The 19075-nt window shown below is 53.4% G+C and overlaps 1 protein-coding gene across 4 annotated transcripts; it reads left to right on the forward strand.

The window, feature by feature from the left end:
• The first annotated feature begins 3397 nt into the window (after positions 1-3397).
• On the forward strand, positions 3398-18477 carry CX3CR1 (C-X3-C motif chemokine receptor 1). 4 transcript variants are annotated; one of them, XM_042955132.1, is made up of 2 exons: positions 3398-4146; positions 15782-18477. In XM_042955132.1, exons 1-2 carry the CDS (start codon positions 3901-3903, stop codon positions 16859-16861), a joined length of 1326 nt encoding a protein of 441 aa, XP_042811066.1. In that variant the 5' UTR covers positions 3398-3900; the 3' UTR covers positions 16862-18477. The 4 variants fall into 4 exon arrangements, with proteins under 4 accessions (XP_042811066.1, XP_042811069.1, XP_042811068.1 ...); XM_042955135.1 differs by lacking the exon at positions 3398-4146 and adding an exon at positions 4505-4904; XM_042955134.1 differs by lacking the exon at positions 3398-4146 and adding an exon at positions 4505-4595.
• Positions 18478-19075: the final 598 nt, after the last annotated feature.

Here is a 19075-nt window from a genome sequence, read left to right on the forward strand (position 1 = left end):
TCTCTGCCGTCTCCATTAGCCAGATCACCCTCTCTCTCTTCTGCTGTCCACTCCCTCCGTGACCTTCTCCCTGCCTGCATTCAGAATCAGGAAGTTCAAGTCCTGCCCCGGCCCTTTTCCAGCTGCTGGCCGTGGCCCCCTTGCTCCTGTCTCTTCATTTCATCATCTGAAAATGGAAATAACAGTACCTAACGTGAAGGGGAAGATCAAAAGGAGACCTTACAGGCCACGTACCTGGCACGGAGAAGCACGTGGCCCACGTCTGTCCCTTCCCTCCTACTCCGGCAGCTCCCCCTCCCCTCCACTCCACCGCTGCTTTATTTTTCTGAAGATGTCATTTTCATCCTGTTGCCTAACCCAGGCTTTAAGCATGAGACTCAGCTCCGTGGTCTGATTAAGAGCAGAGACAATGGTTTCTCAACCTTGATCATTTCCCACGTGGGTCTTCTTAAACATCTTATTCTCTTTAAAAAAAAAAATTTTTTTTTTTTGAGAGAAAGAGAAAGAGAGCAAATGGGGGAGAGGGGCAGAGGGAGAAAGAGAGAATCGCCATCAGTGCAGAGCCTGATGCAGGGCTGGATCCCACGATCCTGGGGTCATGACCTGAGCTGAAATCAAGAGTCAGATGCTCAACCGACTAAGCCCCCCAGGAACCCCAGCATTGTATTCTTAATCTCCTTTCATGAAATTTCTTCAACATAGATATGCTATCGGCTTATGTACCGTGTGTGTGTCCACACCATAGAATCATCACCCCCTTGGAGGCATCGTCACCCCCGCTGAGAATGCGTGGCATAGACCAGGAAATCAAAATGCTAAATTCAAATCCTGGCTTTGCCAATATGAGCTGGATGGCCTTGAGCAAGTTACATAACCTCTCCTCCCCTCAGTGTCCTCACCTGAGCGTTACAGCTGATTCTGGGGTCACTGGGTTACATGAGTTCACATCTGCTGTGCTGCATAAAGGTTTGCTGTGGTTATGCCCAAGCCCCCCTTCCTCCTACCCCCCCCCCCCACCGCCACCAGCCCGTAGCAGAAAGTGGGAATATCCTAGACTAGCATTCAAGGCATAAGCATATCCTTACCTCCTTTTGCTGGGTCTCTCCCACAAAGCTTTATTCAGACCAAGTCTCCAGTCCTCACCTGTCTTGTGTGTCTGTGCCTATCACTGCCACGCTGTTCCCGCCAGCCTCACGGCCTCTCCGCTATGGCTCTTGCCTGGAAGCCCGCCCAGCACCCTTATCCCTCTACCCAACAGAAAGCAGGCTACTGTTGTCAGTTACCGTCTCCACTGGAAGAGAAACTGAGGGTGATAAGGACTTGCAAGCAAGTGTAGGGAAGACAAATCTCTTTTTTTTTCCCCTTAGTTTATTTATTTATTTTGAGGAGGGGGAGGGGCAGAGAGAATTTCCCAAGCAGGCTCCATACTGTCAGTACAGAGCCCGACGTGGGGCTCGATTTCAAGAACCAAATTGTGAGATCACGACCTGAGCCAAAATCAAGAGTCGGACACTCAACTGACTGAGCCACCCAGGTGCCCCAAAAGGACAAATAATTCTTATCCTTCACTGGATTCTGCCGGTCTTCCCAGGGTCCCACCTGTAAGGTGTCTCAGAGGTCCTGTCCGAGTCACCCGAAACTGTTGGGGAGGAGGAAAAATGATTTCCCCTCTACCCTTCTGAGTTCTTGGCTGAGGCCTCTGTAACAAACGACTACCAAAAGAAACGCAAATAGGTTATTAACATGTATGCATCGTATATACCTGGGGGGTAGGCAGGAAAAATGAGTGTCTCCTCAAGTTGGCTTAGAATTCAGGCTTAAACACCCGCTTAATAAGGAGAAGGCAGGGGTAAGCGTTCTTCTCTGGAGACAGTCAGTGATTTGGAGGAAAGACGGAAGGGTCTTTGGAAGAAGAGATGGGAGGGGTGACAGTTTGTGACCCAGTGTGTCCGGATGTGGTGGGGACTTCTAGTCTCCTCTCCTGTGACAAGTGTCAATGCTCCCCGGTGGGTGGTAGAAACTCCAGGGGAGAGGATCTATGGCAACCGAGCTCCTTTTGGGGACTCTGAGTTCAGGCAGATCGGGAGGGTCAGAGACAGCCTCCCCCTGTATCTGCTCTTTCTCGAGCTCAAAATGATCAACACATCAAAGTGGCACATTTGGTGACGTCACATTCTGCTGCTCTTCACAAGGAACAGCTCAGACAAGGGGGAGAAGCCAAAGGGTCTGTGAGAGGGAGGGGTGAAGACCGGCCCAAGGAATGGGGCAGCACAGTGGGGGAGCCCTGGGGAGGGGTGAGCAGGGGCCCAGGGAGAACCTGTCCAGCCTTTACCGAGGTCTGTGGAGGCATGGCCCGTGCGGGAGGGCGGCTGGGGCTCTCCCGTGGCTCGGAGTGGACAGAGAAGGCAAAGCCCCAGCTGCACTTTCCTTGGCCCATTTCTCAGGGTGGTGCTTGCGGCCTCAGAGATGAGGTCACGTCTCCCTCAGGGCCACCGGGCAGGCTCGTTCGCCACTGGCCATAAAACAGCATGTTCTTCAAGCCCAGGGTTCCTCTCCCCTGGTGCAACCTCCTTCGTGTGCAAGCTGTGCGTGCGCGGCTACCACACGCGTCACCCTGTAGGATTGGGGAGGCGAAGGAACCGGCACAAAAAAGCATCCCACTTGCTGGGCCGTGACTCACGGTCCGGTCTGCTGCCAGCTCCTGTGGGACAGCAAAAGCCGTTGTGTTAGCGTCAAGGAGGTGGGCTGGCAGCCGGTCCCGCCAGCCGGGTGAGGTGCGAAGGGGAGAGCAGCCCCCACAGGCACTGGTGGGGAGGTGGTTAGAGCAGGGTGGGACCTCTGGAGGGGAAGGGGAAGGGGCAGGATCTTGCCCGGGCCATGCTTACTGGCCTGGGGCTGAAACTCCCAGTGAGCAGAACCCACAGAGGGGTCAGGCGCGCAGTTTGCATTTTGGAGGAGAATGGTCAACGGGGGCAAATGGCAAGAGGCGTGAGGGCCACCGATGCAGACCCTGGCTGGGGACAAAGACGCAGAGCATTGGATCGCAGAGGCGGTCACTGACGGGCGGTGGGAGAGGCTGTCCAGGAAGACGGGACAGCTGATGAGGATAACGGTGCAGTGGGTGAGGTTGTCCGGGAAGACTGTGTGACTGCAAGAGAGAGAGAGAGAGAGAGAGTCTTGGCAGGATCCCAGAGAGGTGCTCTCGGAGAAGCAGGAGGGGAGTCACAGGCAGGCGAAGGGAGGCCGAAGCAGCTGGCCCCGCTGGGTGGTCCCTGAGACAGGTGGCTCTGGGGTGGGGATGAGGAAGGGCAGGCGTGGGGGTGGGGTGCCGCAGCCTCCTGGCCAGAGGGAAAGGAGGAAGGGAAACCGAGGCCGCAGACTTCCTCAAATGCCAGCAGGTCAGTCGCCCAGCCGGCAGAACCGCCGTCCCACCCACAGCTCGGTCCTGGGGTCCTGGCGGCCGGGACTGAGGAGGCCGGGTGGGGAGCACACAGCACAGCCCTGCCCACAGAAAGACACAGCTCCGACGGCCACAGCAGTGCAGGGGCACAGGCTGCAAGATGGGCCGTGAAGAGCCAGGCAGGCCTCGGAGGAGTCCCCTGATCCTTTAATAAACGTGCCAGACCCCAGCCAGGCCCCAGGGGAGGGAGGGATCGGCAGTAGAATTTGCCTGGTAGGTGAGCCAGGCAGGTGGGCCCGGGCAGGCACCGGCTTCGAGCCAGGGCAGGCAGCAGGAGAGTAGCCCCGAGAGTCAGGCCCAGCTATTCCCCGTCCGGCGGAACGGGGCGGGCTGTGGGAGACGGTGGGGACAGAGCCTGCCCCGGATTGTGGGTGAAGCTTGTGCCCGGCACACATGCGCCTCCGGCTTGACCGGATGGCCTAGGGAGGCCGAGTGCCTTGATGGAGGGAGGCGAGGGGAAAATAAATCAGAAGCCCCTATCAGGTGCCAGGCACTCACTAAGTGCCTTTTGTGCCGATGCGTCTCAGAAGCCACGCACTTGCCAATCTCCTAAGAATTTCATCAAAATGCAGCCTGATTCAGTGGCGGGGCCTGAGGTGCCACATGTCTGTAAGCTCCCGGTGCCTGGGGCCTTGCTTTGGAGAGAGAAGCTGTACTTCGTTTCATCCACACCCCAGGGCAGCCGGGTGAGTACCGTGGGCTCTCTTTTCACACCCAAGGAAACTGAAGTACAGTGGCTTTGGGTGGCTCAAGAGACCTACACTGTTTCCTGTCCTCCCCGCCACAATGGGGGCAAATAACACAGCCCCCACACCGTCACGTCCTCCAGTCCCCTGCTTTGTGTGTCCCCCCAGACTCAGTCCCCCAGGTTTGTGAATTCAGACCCTCCTGCCATCAGCTAGCCTCCAGCCTGGAGCTTCTGAGCTCGCCTGCGGCGGTATCTAAAGAAACCAGGCAGGCCTTGGAGTGAACCTCACAGGAAACCAGAGACTATTGGCTAACTTTGCAAATAAAGATGCCCTCGGCGGGGGGGCGGGTGGGAAGGGAAATACTCCGTGACAGACAGACGGAGGGACGGGGTGGCTGATTGTCACAATTGCCAAGTCCAGAAGTTCCCTTCCCAGGCCCAGCCCAGGTAGGAAACAGAGAACTGGCCAACACCTGTGGGCTCGCGGGTGGGGCACGGTGGTCAGAGGTCACCGTGGGTTACAGATGCTGGTTTTCGCTTTACGTGCTAAGAGGGACCACTTTCCGGAAGATGTTGCTGCCGAAGGGCCAAGGGGCTTGAGGGGTGGCAGGCAGCGTGTGATCAGACCATTTGGGACGCGCTCAACGCGGGGTGCGATTACAAGCATCAGCACTTACATGCCAGGGACGAGTAGACATTGCCCTGACAACAAATGGCATCTGGATGAGAGTGAGGAATTATTAGGCGCTTTTTAAGGTAAATAGTAAGGAAGTTGTTATTTTGTATAAAAAGAGTTCTTATTCTTTTAGAGACTCATACTTACCTGTTTATGGGTGAAATGCTATGATGCCTGGATCTGTTTTTAATTAATGCAGTAGGGTATGAAGTAGGATTGCATGGGATAGTGACCATGAGTTGCCAATTGAAGCTATGTGATGAACCTGGGGGCTCTCTCTGCCTTTATGTAGGTTAGAAAATGTTGTAATAAAAAATGTTTAATGTAGAATCTGCATTTTAGTTTTTATTTATTTTTTAAATTTTTTTTCAATGTTTATTTATTTTCAGAGAGAGACAGAGCGCAAGCGGGGGGATGGGGGGCAGAGAGAGAGGGAGACACAGAATCCGAAGCAGGCTCCGGGCCCTGAGCTATCAGCACAGAACCCGATGCGGGGCTCGAACTCATGAGCCACGAGCTCATGACCTGAGCCCGAGTCAGATGCTTAACCGACTGAGCCACCTTGCATTTTAAATGTAAATATAACTATGCTTAATACGGATATAGGAATAGGCATGGACATTGGATGGGAAAGGGCAAAAAGCTAGCTGTGGTTGATTCCGGGAAGTTGGATGGTGGAAAGTTTGGTTCTGTCTTGTTTTTCCTTTTCTTCCTGTGCTTTTTGGGTGCCTCCTGCATTTTTTTATAAAGAGCACCACTGCATTTCCAGCGACAACCATTTTAATGAATAAATCGCTGACACAAATTCGATGCTCGATGCCGTTGTAATCACTCTGAGGACACGGCCTCAGAAGGTTCGTGCCGTGGGAAAACCGTCTCAGAAATTATGAGCGGACACACATATGGGTGCAAGAGAGGAGGAAACACCTTGAGGTCTGGTTGACGACTGGCCGGACCCGTCACTTCTCATTACTTGACCTTTATCTCACAGGTTCTGTAGTCTGCGCTCTGTAGGTTGACAGCCGAGCTCAGAGAAAGGCCAGGGAGCTTTAGGATTTCCCCTCCTCCAGAAAAGTTCATTTTCTTTTTCAAATACGTTAAAGTTTATTTGTGTGTTTAGAGAGACAGAGAGTGCGCGAATGAGCAGGGGAGGGGCAGAAAGCGAGGGAGAGAGACCAAACTCCAAGCAGGCTCTGCACTGCCAGCACGGGAGCCCCACCAAGGCCTCGAACCCACAAACTCGGAGATCATGACCTGAGCCGAAGTCAAGAGTCTGACGCTTAATGGACTCAGCTGCGCAGGCGCCCCCCTTTTTCCAAGTACTTTCTTCTTGTTTTAAAATTTTATTTATTTTTGAGAGAGAGAGAGAGGGCACGTGCACAAGCAGGGGAGGGGCAGAGAGAGAGGACAGACAGAGGATCCCAAGCAGGCTCTGCGCTGACAGCAGACAGCCCGGCGACGCGGGGGCTCAAACTCACGAACCGCAAGGTCATGACCTGAGCCGAAGTCAGACGCTCGAGCGGCTGAGCCACCCAGGCGCCCCCTCAAATGCTTTACACAGAAAACTCAAGGTAGAAAACAACTTGACCCCAAAAGAAAGAAGAAGGTTGGATTGTGTGAGAAGCAGACGAGAAAGTTCCCTGGGGAAGCTTCTGCGGGGCAGGTCAGCCCATGCCCGGGGTTGCCTGGGAGGGGACTGGGCCCTGTAAGAGGACGCAGGCAGGAACTGGGCTGCTGAGCCTTGGGCACCACTGTTTGTCTGCCTGTCTGTCTGCATGTCCGTCTGTGTGTATGCACGCAAGTATGGTTCCACGTCTTTTGCCTGCCTCTTTGCTTGGCTTCATTTTCACGCAGGGAATCAGGGCAGGACGTGGCTCTTGCCCGCCCCCCAGGGAAGGGGGCACCGACTGTGTGTCAGCCACACGCCCAGCCATACCCCAGCCGGGCTCCACGGCCGTCACTCTCTGCTTCACAGTGGGTAGGAGAGGCAGTTGGGCTTTGGAAGCCCTGACTCTGCACCTGACCTTGCTAAGCCTCGAGTCCTGCTTTAAAATGAATACCAGCCATGAGCTGAGAATCGCTGAAGGCGAGTGACGGGTAGAGGTCGAATATCTGTATCAAGGGCAAGGTATATCCAGTTCTGACCACACCGTCTGGCCCGTATTTGGTGCTCAGGAAACAATATGGGTTGTCATCGTGGGAAGCCACGGATCGGAAAGTTTGTGCGCCTTAAGACCACTAAGCACGTTCAAATGAGGTTACGAGGGGCCGGGAAGAGGACGTATGCCAGAGCCCATCAGGTCAGAACCAGCATCCACTCCCCAACCCATCCTCCCCCAGGAGACCCCTCATCGCGCACCCCCGCCCCCTTCCCACCCCGGGCCGGGTTGTAGAAAGGCAGCAGTATTGGGGAGGGCCCCACCAGAGACCCTGGCCTCAGAGACCGTCCATCTCAGGGTCTGGGCCATTCAGCTACCCCCTCCCCAGCTCAACCTCTGACCTGGAACAGAGGCCGCGGCTACCCGTTTTGTTCAGGCTCAAATATTTCCCGCTGAAGGTGTTCAGAGCCAGCACCCTCCGTGCACGAGCCAGACAGGGAGGCGGACTCCTGCTGTCCAACAACGGTCACAGTTACGAAGAGGCACAGCCACGGTGGCACAGGCCAGGTCTCCGCTGCCTTTTCCGGGAACTTGCTCTCGTTCCCAGCAGCACAGTCCAGGGATTCCAAGGGCTTGCAACACTGGCTCTGCCCAGGAGGGCCAATGCTGGCGCTTCCGGCCGAGTCGTGATCCCGCCCGCCCTCCCTAGGGGCTCAGAAAGGCACTGGCTCCCGAGGGCTGGAATTCTCTCGGCCCTGCAGCCACACCTCCTCCTCCGGTCTGGCCAAAAAGCAACTATTTCGGATTATGAACCTTTGTAGGGAAGGAAACCTAGCTCGCGTCTCTTTAAATGTTTTTCTAAAGTATTTTTGCAGGCCCTCTTTGTCCTTTTCCTTAAACCTATGTTCCACGTCAAATACAGCACGCTCAAAGAACAGTGTGCAGGTTCACAACTTACAGATCAATCTCGCACCCAACATGCAGCCAGGCAGCAGGAGAGACCCAGGCCGGCCCCCACCCAGCGGCCCCCCCTCACTTGCCTTCCTGACTGCCACCCTGCCCTCCCCAAAATCCCCACATCCCGATCGTGATGGCCATTGCTCCCTCACTCGTCCTTAGGGCTTTACCCACCTAGATGTGCATCCCTGCACAATATGCATTGCTGTTGCCCGCTCCTGACCTTTATATGCACGGATTCACATAGTCGGTCTGCTCTGGAGTCTGCATTTTTAAAATGCATCCGAGCCGTGGGAGATGTGGATGAACGCGGGCAAATGTTCGCGGTGGCGTTGTCCACAGAGACCTCGCCCTGCAAGCCAGCCAGGAGTACGACGGTGAGGTAGGTAATCGTGGACCGCTCCACGATTGCCTGCCTATACAGCAATGGCGATGAGCGGGCTTGACCCTAGGGAACATGCCTATGCTCAGTGCCTTCGGCTTCAGTGGCCCCCCCCACCCCACACCCGCCCCTGCTCCCCCCTCCACCTTCGTTTACCTGGAAGATTGCCCCGGCTTCAAGACTCAGCTGAAACGATCCAGTCCCTGGGTCTCCCCCAGCTTTTCTTCTGATAGTCTGCTACTGAACAGTAACCACAATTCCCAGAGACTGTATCTTAGCCACGTTTACCTCCATAGAATTTAGCACAGCACCTACTGTTGGGGAAGTAAAATAGAAACTAAGATCTCCAACCCAGAAAAAACCTCTCACAGAGATAACAGAGAAAACACCGTTACTGTTAAACAGACAGGCCACCAGAATGTGATGGGCATCGCGGACAATCCGCTGAGAGACGGCAGAGATGGGGGGAGAGGGAATCTCACCCTTTCGTAGGGCCCAGCGGTTAGGATCCCTGTGGTGAGAGAGCACACCTAGTTCTCAGCCACACACTGTCATCCTAACTCTACCATGATAACTGAAGGGACCGTCTGTGATAGCTGGCTGGCTTCTTCCAGAGAAGAAATAGACTCCTATCTTTAAGACGGGAGGATTTTGGCAATTTGAAGCAGAAGGGCACCCACCCAAGTTAGGCTCCTACCCTTCCAGAGAAACTGGGAGACACAGGTGCTAATTCTTGATGTTTATATTTCCTTTTTTTTTTTTAAGTTTATTTATTTTGAGAGAGACAGAGACGGCGCGAGCGGGGGAGGGGCAGAGCGAGGGAGAGAGAGAAGCCCAAGCAGGCTTCGTGCTGTCAGCATGGGGCCGGATGCGGGGCTTGAACCCATGAAACCGCGAGATCATGACCTGGGCCAAAACCAGGAGTCAGGGCTCTACAGACTGAGCCACCCAGGTGCCCCTTGATGTTTATATTTCAAAGAAAGGAGCCCCAGGCCCCTGAGAAAGATTCCTGGGACGTAAAGCTGACAAAAGAAGTGATCACATTCCCAAAAGGACGCATGTCCTCATTTCAAAGAGAGGAGAAAACACTCCAGTGATGAGTTTCCTTTTGTTTTGTTTTTCTTTTTAATTTTTTTGTGTGTTTTATTTTATATTTGAGAGAGATAGCGAGCACGAGCAGGGGAGGGGCAGAGAGACAGAAACAGAATCTGAAGCAGGCCCCAGGCTCTGAGCTGTCAGCACAGAACCCGACTTGGGGCTCAAACTCACGATCAGTGAGATCATGACCCGAGCCCAAGGCAGACGATCAGTCAGATGCTTAACTGACTGAGCCCCCCAGGCGCCCCCAGCGACGAATTTCCTAAAGCAAATGCCCTAGGAATGAGGAGGCAGAGAATCTCTTCCCTTATTTTCAGCAGGGAGAATTAAGCCTCTTATTTTGAATTTTTATTTGTCCTTACAAAGATACATAATTAGCTTAGTTAATAATTTATTTAAAATCCATCTCTTCCTCAATTACCAGAAAAAAGCCCTAAAACATTTATTTTCAGAATTTCACAGTTTGGCAGGGACGAATAAATACCACAATGTGCTCGGAAGACGAAAGGAGAGGGCGGTGTGTCCAACCCAGAGCAAAAGCAGCTTCCGGAGAGGGGTGGCTCACCCAGGAGGCTCTCGCCTCCGGTCTGGCTTTCTCCTGTTGCTGCTTCTGACTTGGGGTGTTTGGCCCGTGCAAACGCTAGAGGGCGGGTAAGGCCCTGTGGTCGCAGGTAGATTGGTTGCCGAGGTGTAGACAGCCGCTCTGTTTACTTGCACGGGGGACGGGCTGCGAGGTGCAGAATGTGCCCTTCTAGCTCCTTGGGGTGCAGTTCAAGGCCCTTCCACCTGTCCTTCTTTTGCCCTCTCATCCTTACCTCTCCCTGCATCCCCCAGGGTGCCTCTTACAAAATCAGCTGTCCTTGTAAGTGGGAAAACCATCAGGACCTGGGAAAACCCTGTGCCCAAGCGGCCAGGGGTGTGGGCTTCGGGGCCACACTGGAAACCTTCCTCTGTAGGCCAAGGTGAAGATTTGTCAGGGCTGAAATCGACTGATCCAGATGGAACCTCATCTGAACTCGGGCAGGCTGTGAGCCCAGAAGCGTCATGTTCCCTGGGCAGGTCACTGAAGAGTCACTTCTCGTGACACTAAGCCGTGCTTTTACCGCCCCAGGACGCATGTCGTGCTTAAAGACTATTTCCTTCTGTTTGGTCCTTGTCGAAAAATTAAACACGCCAGAAGATCTGGCGTTGCGTTTTGTGAACTACATCCGTGTCACCGTGTGTTTGAAGGCAGGAAATGAGCTGAGCCTACAGCCTTCAGCCTCCTCTTCTCCAGAGAAAAGGACTCCAAATTTCCTTGCCACCATTGATGAGAGCTAGATTCGGGGGTCCGGCCGTGAGGACTCCCTAGTTGTGGCTGGAGAGGAAATGTCCCCGCCTTCTTCATTTCCTGACTGCCTGCCTTTTGCCTGACGGTCAGACTACCGGGTTCTGAGTCCTGAGGGGAGAGACCGGGGGAAAGTGTTCAGACTCGCATCGTGGACCATCTTCTTTGGCGGGGGAGGGAGGGGGCTGTGTCTCCTATTTCTCGTTCCAACTCTAGAGAAGTGGTCCACAATAGCCTGCACACTCCTCCTCCAAGAGGGAAAGCCTGGGGGCGAGGCGGGAGCATGGCTCTGTGGAGAGATACACCTGGTTCTGCTATTCCCTGGACAAGCTTCCCTGATCTCCCGGAGCCTCTGCTGGTTCATTTGTACGGGAGGGACAACCATCGCATGTGGGCCTGTAGACAGAATCGAAGAGGGGCTTGTGTATGGAGTGTGCTAGTCCGTGGGCACCGAAGAAGGGCAGCCTCCTCTCCTTCCACAGCGGGCTCTCCGAGGATAACTTCAGGCTCTGGAACATTCTCAGGCTCAATGGCATCCCCACAAAGAACGATGGGGTCAGGGCTCTAGCAATCTGTACTTTCCTCTAATTCCCTTTGGTTCAAAAGAACAAAAATGATGGGGCACCTGGGTGGCTCAGTCGGTTAAGTGTCCCGCTTCGACTCGGGTCATGATCTCACGGTCCACGGGTTCGAGCCCCGAATCGGGCTCTGTGCTGACAGCACAGGGCCTGGAACCTGCTTCCCATTCTGTGTCTCCCTCTCTGTCTGCCCCTCCCCAGCTCTCACTGTCTCTCTCTCTCTCTCTCTCAAAAAAGTAAACAAACATTAAAAAAGAAAATTAAACCACAATTTTAGCGGCATTTAGACGGAGCCTCTAACCCGGTCTTCACTCAGGGGCCCAAAAAGCCATCAGCGGAGACCCCAGAGGGAAAACCACCAACTGGCCAAGGAACGTAAAACACAAGAAGACGCACAGGATCCAGCAGGCAGTAAGCAGGATGTGAAGGCAAAAGATGGGGGAAGCGGCCCGAAAAGGGTGTGGGACTGAAGAGGAAAGTGGACTTGGGCCACTTAAATGAAAAGGGAAGTAGAGAACAGGGAAGCTGATTGGAAACACTGGGTAAATGATGACCCCAAAAAAGTTAAAAAATAAATGAGCAGGCCTGAGAAAAGGAAGTGGGCCAGAGTTGGGGGGGGGGGGCGGGCAGCAGGGCAGGATCGGAGAGGGAGTGAGTTTATACTTGGGTGGGAAACGCATGTGCGCTCAAACTCTGCTTCTGGGTTCAGCACAGACTCCTGCAGCTGGACAGCATTTAGCAAAACCTTGACTTACGGGAAGAGAGGGCGAGGAGGCCTGAGAACGGCCGGGAGGGGTTGTGTGCTTGCTGGCCACAGCCCTCAGCGGGCGCTTCACCCCAACACCTATCCTTCCTCTCGCACCCCCATCTGTATGACACCCGGCTGATGAGGCCCCGCAGAGAAAGCTTATCTGCTTGGATCCCTCACTCGGTTCCTGGTGGCCTCGGGGGCCTGGAAAGCCCGTGTCTGGCCCATCAGACCCCCGGCGGCCCTTCAACCTGCCCCTGAGACCACCCTCGAGGACTGTCCCCAGCTTTAAGCTCATCTCTCAGTCCTGGGACATCTCAGAAGCTCCAGGAATTAGAGGATCCACCTTTCCCAAAAAGTTCTCTCCCTTGATAAGGCTACCAAATTCAGAGGAACATTCAATGCACGAGGCATCCACTAAGTGCTCAGAGTTCAAGCAAGGGCCGCTGGCCTGGGATCAGGAAAGACACTTGTGTGCCCTGTCGGCACGTCTGGGAACCGGACAATTAAAAGGCCACCATCATTACCAGTCCCACAGGGCAATTTGGAATGAAGGTCTAGGATACAATACTTGTATTCCTACAAGTATTCCTGCGGCATTGGCTCTGTGCCAGGCCCCTCCCTCTGTTGAACACTGGTCCGCAGAGCTGAAGGAGACACCGGTCCTCGCTCAGGAACTCCCAGTCTCGGGCAGGACAGACAGGCTGGCCGCGTGTGAGCCCCCACTGCAGCCGTGCCACAGGCCAGCTGTGCGGCCTTGAGCAAGTTACTTGCCTTCTCCGAGTACATCTACTTGTCCATAGAGATCGTTACCCTTTTACGTGCCGGCTCCCGTTTATTGAGCATGAACCACAGGCCTACCATATTAGACTGTCTGCTTACTTATTTCATCTTCCATGTAACTCGTATTTTTGTTCATTTTTAAAATGTCAAGGGAATTAAATGAAAATCCCCCCCACACACACACACACAGGTAATATGTGTTTAGCAATGAGCCTGAGAACTGAGTAAAAATTCAGTAAAGGCTTGTTTACCCTCCCCTTTGCCCTCTCCCCCCAGAAAATCTGAAAAGAAAATACCTGTTATTTCAGGGGAAAAAAAAATAAAAAGAACTTTACAGATGGGATATCCACAACGCCTAGGGTGGGAGTGAGCAGCACAACGGTTCACGGGAGACCCGGATGGTTGCAGAGGTCCAAAGTGCTTCTGTTTCCTCACCACATGCATTTATTTGAGTGCCTGCTGTATGCAACACACTGTGCCGGGCACAATCCTCAGAATGGCGCTGTGGGCAGACGTGAGAATGAGTCCCAGTCTTGCAGATGAGGGACGTCAGACTCAGAGGTTCCAAGTTCATTCGAGGTCACTTGGCCAGAGGGCAGACGTGAGATTCAGCCAAGGGAGAGCCCGAGCCTGCCCACCTCCCCGCTGTCCCTCCTCGGTGACCCAGGGACTCCTGCTCGATTTAGAGGAGATCCCTGTGGATAGGGCACAGTGCCAAGGGTGGAAATTAAGCCTATTTCATGCAGATTTGGCAAAATCAGGCCAACCCACCAGCACAGTTTCTGGGCTGCAGGCCTCAGCACAGGCACGAAGAGATGCCACACAGTCTCATTGTCCTTGGCCTCCTGTCAAGGCCAGCTTCGCCAGCTCCTTTCCCTGGGGGAGAAGGGGGAAGGCAGAGGGTCGTAGCTCCAGGATCCCTGACTTACGACCACTGAGGGCTTGACTCATTCGCTCCTACACGGCTGCACGTCTGGAAAGACGTTCAGCAAGCCACCTGCACGCAGGTAGGAATTTCCCCATCTCCCCATATCTCCGCTCGAGCCATTTCAACCTGACATTTGTGTAGCTCACAAAGGGTAGCATCTCAGCCATTTTCTGTGGTTGAACTTAAACATTATTTTTGTTTAAGTTTATTTATTTTGAGAGAGCGAGAGAGCGCACGCAGGAGGGGCAGAGACAGAGGGAGAAAGACAATCCCCAATGGGCTCTGTGCTGACAGCGTGGGGCTCGATCCCACAAACCCATGAGCCCATGACCTGAGTCAAAATCAAGATTCAGACGCTCACGGCGCCTGGGTGGCCCAGTCGGTTGGGAGTCTGACTGTTGGTTCCAGCTCAGGTCATGATCTTGCAGTCCCTGAGTTCAAGCCTTACACCAGGCTCTGCGCTGACAGTACAGAGCCCGCTTGGGATTCTCTCTCCCTTTCTCTCCCGTGCTCGCTCACTCACGCTGTCTCTCAAAATAAATGAATAAAAACTTTAAAAAACGAGAGAGAGATGCTCGACTGACTGATTTAGCAATCACTGCTAAATTTAAACGTTGTTGATTAAGGTCACAGCCAGAGATTTGTCTCTGAGAAAAGGGTATTGGCTGCTGAAAGCCAGGAACGCATACACTCTCCCTGGAGATGCTGGGAACGCCAGCCCAGGCTGAGAGGGCCCAGGGCAGAAAGGCTTAACCCACTTCGTCCCAGAAGAATCTGGATAAGATGCGAAGATGGGCCAGAACACAAAGCGGAGGCTGAGAGGGCGGGCCCTCATTTTGAAAGAGACACAGTCTGGGCAAAACCAGTGTGAAAAGGAGGCAGCAGGGTGTGGACACTCCCTTGGTTAAAAAGTGCGAACTTTGCTTTTGGTTGTGGTGGGGAGGGAGGCAGTGACAACCAGGAGGCGTGCTATGAACATGCTTAGGGTTTCTCAGGGGCCCGTCTGTGGCATCACAAGGAAGAAGAGGAGGCCTCCGAGGGCCAGGGGGAAAGGGGAGCCCTTGCAGCCTCTGGAGTGAATAACAAGCGAGCCCTGGCTGGGGAGGAGGGGGAGGAATGCGAAGTGTGACTTCCCAACCTGTGCAGAAACGTCTTCCCCTTCAATTTTTGTTCTGAAGGAAGCGGGGATTAAGAATCATGGGGAAGTCCAGGCCAAAGTGAGGGCAGGGCTGGTAATTACGGGGTGAATTCGCCACCCGGGACCAGCACAGCAGGCTCCTGGAGCACGGTCCCCCAGACGGGCTCCGCACCCCTTTCATGACCCTGTGATGGCAGTGGTGGCACCCTCTTCACTTGACCTTGAGGGGTGGCCGTCTGTGGCTGTCTGCTTAGAACTAAAGCATTTCCGACTTTTGGCGCTAACCCCAGAAAAGTCCTGGGAAAACGGACACGAGGCGGTCACTCTAGAGTGTATGACTCTGTCTTATCCCTTCAGGAAGAGAAGGACCTGTTGGTTCCAAAAGGAAGGGGAAGAGAAAGGGATCTCAAAAACAAAGATGAGGGGCTCCGCGTACAGGTCTGCTCGAGGCTCTGGAGAGTATCTGAGACCTCTCTCTTCAGTCTTGGCTTCCTATGGGACAAATTGGGGTCCAGAGGATGGAGGGGTGGGGATAAGGAAGGAAGCGGAGAATCGCTTCGGGGAAGTTTGGACTACAAGAGTGAATTATGGCTGCACCCCCACCATACGACCCCCTGTTCTCCACACCCATAGTCCTCTCTCCCACTATTGACACCCTGGTCAACCTTTTGGATAGACGTTTGAAGATCCAAGAAGAAAAGATCTGCCTCAAGCTTTAAAAGGTCTAGATTCAAACGTTAGCTGAGCCGTTCACTGCACAGCTCTGAACAAGTCCCGGATCCTCTCAGACTGGGAAGCGTATCAGTTAGGCGCCCGACGGATACTTGTTTCTTTCAGCCTGCCCATGCGTGGGGCCAGCTAGAATCCCAACTGTTTCTCTGAGAACTAATACTGTTATTTGTTTTCCTCTCTGATCCAGGCCGTCGCCATGCCCACCCCCTCCCCCAAATCAACTTTGGAATACTTTGAGTACGATGAGTCGGCCGAAGCCTGTGATATGGGGGACGTTGTGGCCTTCGGGACCGTCTTCCTGTCCATATTTTACTCCCTTGTTTTTGCCTTTGGCCTGGTGGGAAATTTGCTGGTAGTGTTTGCCCTCACCAACAGCCGGAAGCCCAAGAGTATCACCGACATTTACCTCCTGAACCTGGCCTTGTCGGATCTGCTCTTTGTAGCCACGCTGCCTTTCTGGACTCACTACCTGATGAGCGAGCAAGGCCTTCACAACGCCGTGTGCAAACTGTCTACCGCCTTCTTCTTCATCGGCTTTTTTGGAGGCATATTCTTCATCACTATCATCAGCATCGACAGGTACCGGGCCATCGTCCTGGCCGCCAACTCCATGAACACCCGGACCGTGCAGCATGGCGTCACCATCAGCCTGGGCGTCTGGGCGGCAGCCATCTTGGTGGCAGCACCTCAGTTCATGTTCACAAAACAAAAAGAAAACGAGTGCCTTGGCGACTACCCCGAGGTCCTGCAGGACCTCTGGCCCGTTCTCCGCAACGTGGAGGCAAATTTGCTTGGTTTCCTATTCCCCCTGCTCGTTATGAGCTACTGTTACTTCAGAATCATGCGGACACTGTTTTCCTGCAAGAACCACAAGAAAGCCAAAGCCATTAAGCTGATCTTCCTGGTGATCGTCGTGTTTTTTCTCTTCTGGACACCCTACAACATCATGATTTTTTTAGAGACGCTTAATCTCTATGACTTCTTTCCCAATTGTGACGTGAAGAAGGATCTGAGGTTGGCCCTCAGTGTGACTGAGACAATTGCATTCACCCACTGTTGCCTCAACCCCTTTATCTATGCGTTTGCTGGAGAGAAGTTCAGAAGATACCTTTACCACCTGTATAGAAAATGCCTGGCCGTCCTGTGTGGTCATCCTGTCCACGTCGGTTTCTCCCCGTCTGAATCACAAACGAGCAAGCGGGAAAGCATTCTGAGCAGTAATTTTACTCACCACACCAGTGATGGGGATGCGTCCCTCCTTCTCTGAGGGGATCCCCGAAGCCTTGCCCCTCTAGAGAGCCCGGAGTTCCCAAGCCTGCCACTGAATAATGAAGACAGACTTTTTGTTTGTTTCTTACATGCAAGACATGACGGTCCGAATCCTCCAAAACAACCCTGAAGCGTTTCTGAGCATCGTGCCCAAAATTTGAGGGATAAGGGGTAGGCACGTCTCTAACTGCAAATGTCAGAGCTTTCTGTTCACAAAGGACAAAAGTTCAGCTCGCTGTAGCTTAGCTAAAGAGGAGGCGGGGAGTATTATTCACATGGTAGCGTGAGCAAGAGAGTGGCTGAGCCCTCAGAGTATGTAGAAACTAGGGCTTGAGTCCAGCTAGAATTTTCCTCTCTAGGGCTCTCAAATCTCTGAGTGGTGACAGAGCTCCCAGACGCAGCTTCGCCAACAGAGTGGGACTGAGAACCACTCCTCTCTGGTCCCAAGGTTAAAATTCCCAGGGAAGGGCTCTCATTGGCCGAGTTTGAATCAGATGCCCCTCCCTGGACCAGGTTGTGGTATTCACGCGGGGGAGAATAGATAAGATGGAGGCGTCCATTCCAATCTCATGGTTAGAGGTGCAGGAAGAAATATGTCCAAGAAGCTGGGGGCGGGGGGGGGGGGGCGGTACTATTTTGACCCAATGGAACAAGAGCTGCCCACCTGCCTTCCCATGTATCTGGCCCAGCCTCCTCACTGATCACACCAGCCAGCACGCACTGCCAGCCTGCTCTTCCTTAAACCCTTCTCTATCATGCCTCCAGACCCGCGAAGGCAGTCCAGTGTCCCCTGCATCCAGTCCGAGACCCTCCATCATGTGGTCCCACCAACAGTTTCTCCATTTCGTCCCCTTCCCCAAAGAATCCAGCCTCTCGGCCAACCGGATCTCTTCCATCACGCATCATCACCTGCTCCTGGGTGCAGGGAGATGAAGAGAAGGCACCCTGACCCAAACTGACAAGGGATGGTTTCCAATCCCACCTTTGTCACTTGCCAGCTGGGTAGCTCGGGGCCAGCCCAGCTTCAGCTTCCTTATCTGTACAATGGAAACCATGGTACTTTGCACATAGCGAGCCTCCTTCCCGGCATGAGAAACCAGCCACCAGCCCTTGCAGGTGCCACACCTCTTCTCTGGTTTCCAGACCTCGGCTTTCCCCCTACCTGGTGCACCGCTTACACGGCAAACCTGCCTTGACTATCCCTTTCCGGTCGCCTCACGGCAAACCCCTGCCCATCCGGAGAGAACCCCCATCCTTCATTCCAACTTGGAGAGCCAAGGTCACAGACACTTTCACGTGTTTAGAGCTGAAAGCATCACGTGCAGACCCTTTCGTAATCTATTTGTCTCTTAACATCAGACCCCAAACGGTTCTCGGTTTCTATGTAGTTTTGTACTGTTTGCTTTAGAAGGCTCTGCCAGGCTGTGCGCTGGTCGAAGGCAACTGACTCATCTCTGTATTTCTGACACATCCTTGGGAGTCACCATGTTGGTTCAGTCGGTGATAGAATGAATCGTGTTGCAGCAAGAGCACGTCTCCCGCTTTGCTCACCATTGTCCTGTTGATAAACATTCTGCTTGTTGCCAGTATTTAGCAAATATATATTTCACAGCACTTCGGTCCGCGTAATTTCCTTTCTCCTCTTCGGTTATTTCCTTTGGATGGATTCCTCCATCATGGGGATAACTGGGTCGAAGGGCACAGCAAGGTTTTGGCTTTTTTTTTTTTTTAATTTATTTTTTTAAGGTTTTGGCTTTGACCCGTAACACGGGAAATCGGTTTATTACAAAATCTTAATTGAGCATATATGGCACGCAACATGTAAGCTCGGATCCTGAGCGGCCCCAAAGGTAAGTGAGACCAGGCCTCTGCCCTTCGTCACTTAACATTCAAGTGCAGAACAGAGAAGTGAACAAGAAAAAACACTTTGCATGAATTGGTAACACAAGAGCCGTCTGACCTGAGTCTTTAAGGGTGAGGAGCTCTCCAGGCAATGGAGGGGATGGCATTCTAGGCTCAGTGAATGGCATATGGAAAGGAGGTGTGTGAGGGCATGGGGATCTTAACATGAGAAAAGCATGTGAATTTCGAAAGGCATTCGGAGCAGAGTGGGTGGGGAGAGTCTTCTGGAACATTGGCTCAAAACAACTAACAAGAGGGGCGTATTCTCCCCAGGCTGTCCACAAGTTTTCTCTACTGTTACTTGAACCTC

The sequence above is a fragment of the Panthera leo genome, chromosome C2 (genome assembly GCF_018350215.1).
Source record: "Panthera leo isolate Ple1 chromosome C2, P.leo_Ple1_pat1.1, whole genome shotgun sequence".
Lineage (NCBI taxonomy): Eukaryota > Metazoa > Chordata > Mammalia > Carnivora > Felidae > Panthera > Panthera leo.

What these genes read in the sequence shown, in the direction of transcription:
- CX3CR1 (XM_042955132.1), top strand. Translation starts at nt 3,901, where the DNA reads ATGGAGGGAGGCGAGGGGAAAATAAATCAGAAGCCCCTATCAGGTGCC. An exon ending in CCACACCCCAGGGCAGCCGG is followed by an intron (nt 4,147 to 15,781) that starts GTGAGTACCGTG and finishes TCTCTGATCCAG; the next exon opens with GCCGTCGCCATGCCCACCCC.